Source organism: Acanthochromis polyacanthus, chromosome 3 (assembly GCF_021347895.1).
Source record: "Acanthochromis polyacanthus isolate Apoly-LR-REF ecotype Palm Island chromosome 3, KAUST_Apoly_ChrSc, whole genome shotgun sequence".
In the NCBI taxonomy this organism is placed as follows: Eukaryota; Metazoa; Chordata; class Actinopteri; family Pomacentridae; genus Acanthochromis; species Acanthochromis polyacanthus.
In genome coordinates, this window is record NC_067115.1 from 33,374,689 (window position 1) to 33,386,805 (window position 12,117).

Below are 12,117 nucleotides of genomic sequence, written 5' to 3' on the forward strand. Positions count from 1 at the left end.
TTATCGTTTTGTAATTTAGATGTTTGGTAATGGGGAGGAGCGCTCATCTAGACTTAACCACATTTTCTCATGCTTACCTTTTATTGAGTTATTTTTTTAAAATCCTAAAATAAATCTTTACGATGCCACTGCATCCGATGCAGCAGGAGTCAGACAGTGTGATGTGGTTTTGGCCACCCACACGGCTCTTAGTGTGTAAAAGTAAAGGCGGGCTGACGGCTAGCACCCACTTCCCATCTCACTTTCCACCTCACAAATGAAAGAAACACAGCATCACAACATGGACACTGACTTCCTCGTGCCTTCCTCCCTCCACTCTAATCTCTGCTGCCTTTTGTGTGAGGAAACAGTTGCGTGTAATGTATACAAGACATAATGTGAGTCAGAGGGGATTGAGAGAGAAGGTGGGAGGGAATTAAGGAAAAGGGGCAGATTGGAGGGGCGTTGGGCTCCCAGATGCCTCTGCCCTGGTGTGTGTTGATGTGTGTGTGTGAGTGTGTGTGCCTTAGAGATGACTGTCAGCAGGCGGTGCCTAAGAGAGTGGAGAGAGAGGGGGGTGATGTTTCCAAAGGGGGCCCAGTCTGTTACCACAGGGAGGTGGAGATTTACTATCCCACCCAGTCAAAGTGTCTCACTGGTGCTCTGCATACACACATGCAGAGATACACACAACCTGACACACACACACACACACACACACAGAGTCGAGCACACACTCTCAGACATACTGCAAACTCTCCACAGGAAACTCTGAGCCATAATGCGAAGGCACCTCAGAGCAGACGGGTGCATTGCTCAAACCAAGTGGGATACGGTGCGGCTTTGATAGTGCGTTAATTACTCATGTGATGTGATACAGATGTCTGGGGGCTTCAGCTGAAAGTTTGCCTGACGGTTTTCCAAGGGGGCCAGGCAGACATTTTAGAAGCGGTAGGTGAAAACCAAACGTATTTATTATTTATGGATAGATCAGTTTGCGTGCTGTCACAGATCCCAGCAGTGTCATGCTGATGCTAAACTGTGATGCTACTTGAAGGGCTGGCTGCTAAATAGTTCTTTGTGTACTTGGTGACAGCTGGGACTTTGAACAGGAAGAACTCTGGGCTATAAGAGTTGCTGCACTGTGACATGATGAAAAGGGCTCCACAATCGATCTAATAGTTTGAAACTTCATCTACTACTCTTTGGCAGCACTTTAGTGACATGAGATGCTCTGATACTGTCCACTAAGTCTGTTGTTTGTTCTGTAAAAAAAGAGACAAATTCAAGGTACAAGGTGATTTTTTTAAATCTTCATCTGTTTTGTATTCTGACTTTTAATGCTTACATTGCACAGCCGACTGGAAATCAGCCCTGTAGCACTTCTTCATGGCTAAAAAAGCCCTCGACCACATGTCTAAACCTTCAAAATTAGAAACAGAGGGAGAATGCAGAACTGAGGAAATCATCCGGTGCAAACCCACGCAAGGGGCTCATTGTCAATACAGCACAGCTAGACACAGAACCTCACTGTGCGGCTGCATTATTGACACACAGAGCTAAAGAGATGCCCAATGCGCTCTGCTGATGCCTCATCCTCACCGTCTGACTGTAACTGGTCCTGGCATCCTCCATCTGTGCCCCCTTGGCAAAACCTTTTTGAAGTCTTAAAGACGTTGTTAAACTTCCTCATAGCTTTGGAAAGGGACACTAATGCTGTCAAACTTTCTCAATATATTACACTTTGGTTGGATTCTGTTGTCTCTTCATTTTGAGGAGAGAACAGGTGAGAGATGATGAAGGGTTTTTTGTTTGTTTTGTTTATATTCTGACAGTAACCAAACTCTCATCTTGTTTTTTTCTTTTCTCACCAGTGATATATTGGGACAGTCTTTCAATCAGCGAAATCAAAGCGCTCAATACGTTCCATAATGGGCACCCCAGCTGGGCATATGTTGGTGCTAATGGCCTGTATTGCAGCCAGAGGAATGTGCCAGACAAACAGAGCTGAAGCCGAGGAGGACTCTCTCCCCGGCTTTCTCGTCCACTCCACGCTCCAGTCTCCTGATTTCTACAGCACCGTCAGTCCAAGTCTGGGGGGCCCTGGAGCTGACGTGCAAGCTGTGCGGTCTGGTTCTGCCAATGAAACTGTCGGAAAAAAGCCGCTTCCACCTCCGATGTGCCTTGTCAATACGTCCATAAACAGCTACTTTAAGTACATCAACACCATAATCTCCATTACGGTCTTTGTGGTCGGCATGGTCGGCAATGCCACCCTGCTGAGGATTATATACCAGCACAAGTGCATGAGGAACGGGCCCAACGCCCTCATTGCCAGCCTGGCCCTGGGCGACCTCATGTACATTTTCATAGATATCCCCATCAACGTTTACAAGGTAAAGTTTTCACTCCACTGCTGCATGTTGATTTAAAGTCTTAACCCCCTTTTTTCAGGCTGCTGAGTGACAGATCTCGTCCATTGATTCAATGAAATGCGGCAACAATGGAGGTGATACACAGACAGAATGAAATATTACAGACGGGAAAAGGAGGGGAGTGGGAATGTGCAAGTAGACGGGAAAGTGTAATCAGTCGGACGCCGTTATCTCCCTCGTGTGGGCAGATTAGCGATGAGAGGAGCAGAGACATGGCTGGTTTAAATAAACACAGGAATCAGGCTGTAGTCACACATGCCACTGGCCTTGTATTGACCTGAGACATTAGTCACCAACTCTTATCTGGAGGCTTTATTTTATAAAACATCTCACTGCTCCACAAGTTGTTTATCACTTGTGATTGATCATTTAAAGAGTTTTTTACTCAGTTCTTCATTACACCCCTATTAATATTGTTTAATCTGAATAAAAGCGAGGTTAAAAAATGAAAATGTAAAGGGGAAAAAATATTGTGTAATTTATCAGCATCAAAAGCACATTTTTTTTCTGTTTCAGTGTGTTAGTTTCAGTTTTGTGTGACTCACGACACTTTTGTTTTCCTTTTTTAAACAAAACTGTTTAATGATGATAAATTGTCACGGGGCTCCTGCTTTAGTTTGATTTATACGAGTAAACACTGTCATGCTCTCGTGCAATAATAAAGAATGATGGCGAAATGAAGTGATCAGTCAACCTGATCTTTTGAGCCCGTTATTGGACGCCATCTTACAAGAGAAAAATGAGAGAGCCACCTGGTTGAAATTAACTTGGGACTACGAGAGCGCAGCGACTTTGTAGTCTGAGCAACACATGTGCAAAGAGGAAACAAAAGTCTTGCTGGGGGAGCAGTTTTTGCACAAACACGAAAAGAGCCACGCCTGCGATGTCGAAATCCCCCAATGTTTTCTTCCTTTAGGCAAGGATATTGTTTCCAAAAACACTGTCCTTTGTTTTGTCACGTTAAACCTCTGATCAATGACAAAAAAGCCACTTTATGAAGGTCTTTTGCAGTGTGTGCCTGACCTTGATTTGTTTTAGTAAAGCAAGAATTATCAGAACATGCTGTAGATAGCAGAGACAACAGAGTGACTCATTCTTAACATACGTGTCGTCCTGCGGGTCAAAATTGACCTGTTCTAAAGTTTGAAAATGTGGAAAAAGTATACATTTTCAGTGAAACTTCTGATGTCCACATTTTCTCCATTTTTGGGAAAAGAAATGTTTAAAATGTTTCTTTAAGAACATTCACATAAAAATCAACCAAAATCCAGCGAATTTCGCTGGATTTTGGTTGATTTTTATGTGAATGTTCTTAAAGAAAATACTAGAATTTCTACTGATATATATGTAATCACTTTAGATATTTTTAGGACTTTTTTTGGAAGATTTTTGCTCATTTTTTGAAAATATTTACAAGAATTGTCTTGCCACATTTGGGGGATTTTTAAAAAAATATAACTTTTAAGGAATTTTTTTAAAGAATTATTGGAATTTTCTTCCTGAAGACTTTGCAAATTTTCAGAAATTTGGGGAATTTTTTTTGCTTAATTTTTGGATTTTTTTTCAGACAAGGAAACAATATTTTTGGTGCCTGTAAATGAGGACAACAGGAGGGTTAAAGTTTGGGTCTCATATTGAGTGTTTTTGTCTTTATTGGTGATGTGAAAGTTTTGCAAAAAGTTGATGTGCTCCATGTCAGATCAAACTCACAACAAAGCTTCTATTTAGCAACAAAGGCAGATTAATAGCAGGCCCCACAAAATACACGTGAAGATGAATGACTTCATTAAAACCATTTACCTGTTACTGATATGTCAACAGAGCCAAACAGTGATTTAATGGCACGTTCTATTAAAGCGCATGTGATGAATGGTCGACAACTAATTCTGCCGCAAATGGGATTCAATTCCTCTGAGATACAGTGAGTGTTTATGAGTGTTTTGTGTTGTTTTTTTTCTCTCCCTCCAGCTCCTGGCGTCTCGCTGGCCGTTTGACGACAGCACTCTGGGCCTGTGTCTGTGTAAGCTGGTGCCCTTCCTGCAGAAAGCCTCAGTGGGCATCACCGTCCTCAACCTGTGCGCCCTCAGCGTGGACAGGTCAGTGGTTTCACATCCACAGCTGCTGCGCATGAAGCCGGAGTTTTGTTGGTTGTGAATTCAACTAAAAGCCTTTCTCCATGAGCCAAAATATTCACCTGGTGTCTGTGCATGAATTTCCAATAAACTCAGAGGAAATCAAATCACTCTGCGCTAACTCACACACAGCAAAACTGTTTCTCGTTAACAGTTTCTTTTTGAAATCTCTGTTTTTATTGTTCCACGGAGACACATGACAGGCAGCAGCTTTTCCTCTATGATCTTGTCAAACCAGCATCGTGTTTGTACAGACACATGTTGAGCCAGATGTGTTTTCTTCATCCACATTTAAAGCAGATGCTGTTCGACAGAGTTTGAGGATCCTGCCAGATTATCGGGGGGAAAAAAAATCAAACAAATCTGATTTGGCCGACCAGCCTCTCCACTTAATCCATATTTTGCTCAGCATGAGAGAACATTTAGATTAATTTGTCACAAATATTTTCCTGTAATGTAATTGAGGTTACCAGGAGACGCTGAGATTCATTTAGATGAAATCTATTAACATTTTGATTTGATTCCAGAGTAATGACAGGAAGGCTGAGATAATCACGTTCAGGAAACTCGTTAGGTCTGGGCAAATTGTGTAGAAAAGGTATTTATTTATCTCTCTGCTCATCTGTAGTGTTCAGAACCTGTATTTTTAAAATGGTCTTTACTTCTTTGATGGAAGCATGTATTTTGTATGCAACATTAACCGTATAATACACACAGGATGTGCACTGTATGCTTCATTTGGGATGTTAACATTACAGCAAGTGGACTGACGAGTACTTTTTCTTTTTAATAGTACCTTAATAGAAATTCCATGATGAATAAATGATGATCATGAAGTGCTGAAGCTCAGTGTCATCTCACTTTATGCACTAGACACAACTTTGGAGATAAGAGGTTCGCCTACAGGCTCTGAATAGGCTCCAAGGTTCAACAAGGCACAAGATTTTTAATGACCTCTATTATGAGAAAAAGGCAGACTGCAGTGCCGTTCAAGAGCAGATGCTCTCCGTTTGTTTCCAGGAAATGTGTAGCATATTATTGTCTGTGTGCATTATGAAAGCACTCCAGTCCCCTTTGTATCTTTTCAATGTTGGAGGAAGAGAAAAAGGTAGATACATTACCACTTAGTAAAATATAAATGCCGCCATGTTGTTCAACAGAGAAATTCAAATGTGTCATGAAAAATATATTGTTTTTGCCATAAAATCTTGATGCACGATTTTACTAAAACATTTCGACAAGTGGTTTCCATTAATGAAACAAACAAGCAAACAAGTATTTAGTGCGCGGGAAACACAAGCCAACAGACAGACCTCTCTGCCAACATGGGCCAGTCTGTTTGGAGGCTTCACAAAAATATAAATATTAGATATTTAAAATAAACAATTGATCATCTCTCCTCATCAATTCTTAACATTTTGATATTCTTTGCTGACTGAGCAGTTTGTTGTGTTTGGTGTGCTGCCGTGCAGGAAGGAAACGCTGCAAGCTTTGACAGTCAGGGAAGACAAAGAAAGTGAAGACTTTAGTGATTTCTTTTTTGAATGATGGAACAGTGGGTGAAAACAAGCCAAGTTTTGAAGGTCTTTGATACATACATACTACATACTATCATAATATGTCTTACTGTAGAGACTTATACCCTCCAGCTGTCTTCCAGTAATCTATTTGACATGTTTAACCGTCGTGTGTTTCCTCCTGCAGGTACAGAGCCGTAGCCTCGTGGAGCAGAGTGCAGGGCGTCGGCATCCCTCCCTTCACAGTCATCGAGATTGTGTCGGTTTGGGTGCTGTCGCTCATCCTGGCAGTCCCGGAGGCCGTTGGTTTCGACATGGTCACCTTCAACTACACCAACAACACCCTGCGCACTTGCATGCTCAACCCCAAGAACGACTTCATAATGGTGCGCTGTTGTCATATTCTAATCGTTTCTGGATAAGGAAATTGCAGCTCGGTGCTTTTGAGTCCCCTGTGTTTAGATTGAGTTCGGGCCAGGGTGTGCTGAAAAGAAGAGTTGCGTAATACAGAGACAAAACATTACGAGAATAAAGGCAGAAAGCAAAAGTGCAACTTCAGATGAATCTTTCCATCGTCTTAAAAGCATGTGTTGTTTGTTTGGAGATGGGCGGTTTAATGGGCGGTTGGGTGTGCTATTCTGAGTTTATTTGGGGAGATATTTTTAGGACATCAATTTAACAGTAAAAACAACCACCTACAACATTTCCCACTTGTCCCATTAACATTCAAAAACAAAGGAAAATTTTGCATATATAATGAGAACATCAGGCTGCACAGTGGATGGCGGTTAGCACTGTCGCCTTGCAGCTAGAAGATCCCAGCTCGAGATCTTTCTGCATGGAGGCTGCACGTTTTCCCTGTGCATGTCTGGGTTTTCACGAGGTTCTCCAGCTTCCTCTCACAGTCCAAGAACACGCTGAGGTTTAACGGTCGTTCTAAATTGTTCGTAGGTGTGGATGTGAGTGAGCTTGTTTTGTCTGTATCTGTAGCCCTGTGATAGACTGGCGACCTGTACTGGGCGTCTCTTGCTTTCAAGTCAGCTGGGATAGACTCCAGCCCCTCTGTGACCCTAATGAGGATTAAGCAGTGTAAAGATAATGGATGGATGGAATTAGAACATTAGACAACTAGAACAGAACCCAGTAATACGTAAGGGTGTGTCCTTCAACCCAAATTCACTGCAGTCAATATTTTGAGTGGAGTACCACTTAAAGACATAAACCTGGTCTAGTTACTCTCTCTTAGTGATTGTGGCCTTTTTTTCACATCCTTGGAGCACATAATTGATTGCAGGCCAAGTGCAATTACTGAGGGGCCTCGAGCTGAACCACATGTGTGTTTCTGACCCATTCTATTGGCACAAGTATCTCCCAAATACAGCTCTGAACTCTAAGAGACATACACCTCTCAGCTTCATTATTAAATAGCAATAAAGCTGCTTATTTTCTCTTTCCACAGACTTCCACATCCAGTTTGGTTGAGCTAGTTCTCAGCATAGGATGCCAGACTTTGGGGGTGGGTCTGCAAATTCAAAGATTCTAGGAAATTGTGCAATGAGAGCTGGTCAAGATTGTACGGTTATGAAACTGTGGTGTCTTTAAAAAGCGTATTTAACATATTTTTAGAGCCACAGACAGCCCAAAGCCTTTATTATACACAGTGTAATTGGAACTGGTTTGATTTCAGACTTGCTAAACTGTACACAGAGCAGCATTCACATGGACTTAATTGGCACTGGAGTACAGGGGTAGTGTGGTGGTGGGTTGAGACAGGTTTATGTACAAAAGCATGGATTCCACCATTGAACCAAGTCAGTTTTAGTCATTTACAAGTTACATCTGAAGCCTTCAACCCCACACGATGTCTGATTTAAGTCTATAAGGCCCGTATCAATAACAGATGCTGATATTTAAGAAGAGATTCTCCCTCCAAGGATAACTTAGGCACAGTAGGAACTATAGGTGGGGAATAAACTTTGCATTGCTGTGTTTGTCTTCCTGCAGTTCTACAAAGATATAAAGGACTGGTGGCTGTTTGGCTTCTATTTCTGTGTACCGCTGATATGCAGCGCTATCTTCTACACTCTGATGACTGCTGAGATGCTCAACCACAGGAATGGAAGCCTCCGGATCGCTCTCAGCGAGCACCTCAAACAGGTTGGACGTCTAAATAAACCTAAATATGTCCGTGTTTATTCCACTGATTAATCCCCCCCCCCCCCCCCCCCCCCATCCCATACACATTTTGATGTTTCTTCTCTAATGGTGAGATGTAATCTGTTGCTTCTACCTTCAGAGGAGGGAGGTGGCCAAAGCTGTCTTCTGCCTCGTCCTTATCTTTGCCCTCTGCTGGTTCCCGCTGCACCTCAGCAGGATTCTTAAAAAGATGATTTACAATCAGAACAATCGGAAGCGCTGTGAACTGCTGAAGTGAGTTTCTGCTTGAGCGAGCCTGAAGTTTCTTGGCCTGTATGCAAATGAGTGTGCAAATGTACAGGACGTGACCCTGTGATGTTCTGCTCAGTGTGACTGTGAGGGTTAAATTAGCTCAGTAAAAACCCTCTCCTCTGTTCTCAGCTTCCTATTGGTCATGGATTACCTCGGCATCAACCTTGCAACGATCAACTCCTGCATAAATCCCATTATCCTCTACTTTGTCAGCAAGAAGTTCAAAAACTGCTTCAAGGTACGGTGCTTCCCTTGTAAAGATGAATATGAATGCATGTGGCGCACACGCCTGATCCCTTTTCATTACCCTCACACACACACCAAACCTTCTGATTAAGTTGCGCCACTTCAGTGAACTTAACCGTTTGTCCCTGACTTGGGAGGCTGTGATGGCGATGACATTCCATGACCAACATGTAAAAAGCAGGCTGTGGATTTATGAAGCCACTTTACTGGCTGAGGTCACACACACACTGCAAACGTCTGACAGAGAGCTTGACATATACCATGTCTCCAGTGTGCTTGCTACAAAAAGTTGTGGGAGCAAATGAAAGACTAGCTCCACATATAGAAAAACCCTCTTGGTAAACACTGCCATGTTGAAACGTTCTCTTTGCTCTCTTCTTCGCATGTTCTTCCAGTCGTGTTTGTGCTGCTGGTGTTACTCCGACAACCAGCTGAGCAGCATCGGGCCCATGAACGGTACGAGCATCCAGTGCAAAAGCCCCGAGCCCAACAACCTCCACACCGACCGCAGCATCCGGAAAGACAGCAACTGACCTGCCACCTGAGGAGCATTTGGGAGCTTTCCAGCCTCCCCAGCAAGTGTTTAAAATGCAACCAATACTTAAATATACACATCAAAGACGCACTTTGTTATTAAGACAATAAATAGTCTAAGTTAGGACCACTGAGGAACTGGAAATAAGAGGAAGAAACAATGGATTTGGTGTACAGTGCTCTGAAGTTTCCTGAGCCTCCCAGCTGGCCAAACTTCCGAAGACAAACTCCCTGTTCCCACACCCACGGACAGTGACGCTGTAGAGCAGGAGGAGGAGGAGGAGGAGGACTCTTTAAAGGGATGCAGCTGAACGCGGACTATAAATTACTCTCTATCAGGAGTCAAGCGTGCTATTCCTGTAAAGGGCAGCACTACTGGGAAGGATGCTACAGGAAGGAAAAAGCTGACTGCTCGCTGTCAGAGCGGATGATGAGAGATGAGAATGTGTTCCCCAGGAGTTCGCCACTCACCGGCGATGAAAAACAGGAAAGAGCGTTACTGACTCGAGCCGCAATTAATTTTCCATTAAACGTGTGAGTGCTCATACAGTGTATTTTACTCATCCTCATAATTCATTAAGCTGCTTTGTGGTATAATTAGAAGATGCTTAACGTTCGACTGCTTCACAGAAGAAACATGTCAGGGCGTGAAAAGGCACCTGGCACAACATCAAGTGTTCAAGGGTTGCAGGTTTCAGAGCAGATAGATGAGGAACAACTCTGTGTTTTCAAAGCACACGTCAAGCAAATTGTTTAATATGAAATAGAGGAATGGATTATGAAAAGTCACCACTGACCAAATATAGACAAGCTTGTTTCTTTTGTCTTCAACACTGTGAATTTTGCCATTTTACAAAATCACTTATCACAGCATTTATGCCTGAGTAATCCCTAGAATTTAATTATATGTATAGTGTCCACTTTTATAAAGTGTTGTATTGCAGTATTGATAAGTATTTTACTCAGACTACATTACGTTTGTAATGACATAGGCAGAGAATGGTAGATACTCCAAGCTTGTAAGTCTGACCTTTTAGGAAATACGCTTTTCTTTTTGTTGCTTTGATGAGTACATATCACTCTCATGTTTGTGCTTTAAATCCAGTGAGTGTTGCTTTGCATAAAGACTGAAGACAAGGGAAAACAGATGGCCTGGCTTCGTCCAAAAGCAACAAGATCCACCTCCTAATTAACACATTTTATCTCATTCATTTAACTCGTGCAAATAAAAAGTGTGTCCTGACCAGGACAGGCCTGCCTTTATCACTGGAGATGATATTTAACTTGCTGTTTGCACCTCCAAACATCCAAAACACAAGCTGGCTACTTGTCTTATCTTCTACTTTTTAATTTGTTAGATTTTAAGCATGATAGATGGAGGTTTTGAAATAGTTTGAATCCACTTTGATGAAGGTAAAGTAAGCTAGCAAGAAATTAATTGTATTTTTTATAAGAATTGTTGACTATTTCTCAGCCGGGTGCTGTCACTTCCTGGATAAGATAAACTAATCCGTGCTTACCGGCTGCTGTCGGCTGCAACCTTTTATTTAATGTACAGACATGAGATCTGCATCAATCCTCTCAAACGACCCTCAGCAAGAAACTGAACGAGGCTATTTCCCAAAATGTTCATGCATTGTTTCTATATGGAAAGTATATTCAGCTACCAAACAAATGAAGGGTTTGGAAGCAGATTGGTCTAACTCATTTCTGTAGTTTTTGAGAAAAATGGGTTCAAAGTTTTGTGTTTTCCAGAATGGTCTAACATTCGAAGTGCCACTGTAGCGCTATATTTGGGTTGTGGGTTAGACCACTTTGCCTAAAATCTAGACCATAATATATTACAGAAGTTATATAAAACTCAGATTTTTTTTGTGGGTTAGACCACTCTGCTTCTAATCTCCTCACCTACACTGCCTTGTACTGTTTAATATGTGAATACATGTAAACCTGTGTGAGTCTGAATGTGCACTAGCATGTGTGTGAGTGTATGCTGTGTGTATAATTACTTGCACTTCTTCAGTTGGAGTGTTTTGCACACTTGTGTACGGCGGAGCAAGCTATGTCTGTACAGGAACCTTTTACCACTATTCAATTCATAGCAATCTGCAGAAAATGGACTTCCTCTCTGTGTTTGTTGTCATTGATTGAACATGTTAACCTCACATTAATGCTGCTGCCTATACCAATAAATCAGTTTCCATCTCCACTGTAAGAAACAAGGAGGTTTATTTTACCATCGTACTGTTTTCTCCAAGAAGTCAAGGGGCCCCGTTTCTGTTTCTCATCTGCGAGAAAGAGGCGTCTGGGAGTGATTTAAAACACGCTGTGACCTGCTTGGCAACTGAGCCCTAAGGGTTGCCAATGTCAGCAGAGAGGATGTGAACGGCTCGGACGGTGGGAATTTGATCCATATAATTCGCTTCTCATCTCTTTTTGCTAAAAGAGGACAGAGAAAAAGCAAAGTCTGACCATTACAAAGCTGTGTTTTAATCATAACTGAGCTCTTCGTGGCAGCATTGTATACACTTTGCATTTAAACAATGTAATGGGGTGATGAAAGATAAGAAGCTGCAGAAAACTGAACACTATTAATGCAAGTCACACTTGAGTTAATGTTTCTTTAATGCAACAACCTTTTTCTGTCCAAACGCCTTAAATAAAGCACTATGAGCATCGAGACAGGGTTCATGACACAATTCATCGTCTCCATCGTTATGACCAAATATGTCTTTAACCCAGGATTACACTCTGTCAAAAAGAGACGGTTGCCAGAGTCACGTAATCCCACATACAACGTTGAAAAACACCCAAAACCAACAGGCC

At 42.2% G+C, this 12,117-nt stretch overlaps 1 protein-coding gene across 1 annotated transcript; it reads left to right on the plus strand.

Annotated features, from left to right (window-relative positions):
- Window positions 1–659: 659 nt before the first annotated feature.
- Window positions 660–11,500, plus strand: ednraa (endothelin receptor type Aa). The gene is made up of 8 exons (XM_022194391.2): window positions 660–930; window positions 1,854–2,375; window positions 4,383–4,510; window positions 6,251–6,449; window positions 8,068–8,220; window positions 8,360–8,493; window positions 8,641–8,749; window positions 9,153–11,500. Exons 2-8 carry the CDS (start codon window positions 1,911–1,913, stop codon window positions 9,288–9,290), a joined length of 1,326 nt encoding a protein of 441 aa, XP_022050083.1. The 5' UTR covers window positions 660–930; window positions 1,854–1,910; the 3' UTR covers window positions 9,291–11,500.
- The last annotated feature ends 617 nt before the right edge of the window (window positions 11,501–12,117 follow it).

Excerpts from the sequence above, each read along its gene's own strand:
- ednraa (XM_022194391.2), top strand. The coding sequence starts at position 1,911 with ATGGGCACCCCAGCTGGGCATATGTTGGTGCTAATGGCCTGTATTGCA. Across the intron at positions 2,376-4,382 it reads TCCCCATCAACGTTTACAAG|CTCCTGGCGTCTCGCTGGCC; the intron begins GTAAAGTTTTCA and ends CTCTCCCTCCAG. Across the intron at positions 8,750-9,152 it reads AGTTCAAAAACTGCTTCAAG|TCGTGTTTGTGCTGCTGGTG; the intron begins GTACGGTGCTTC and ends ATGTTCTTCCAG.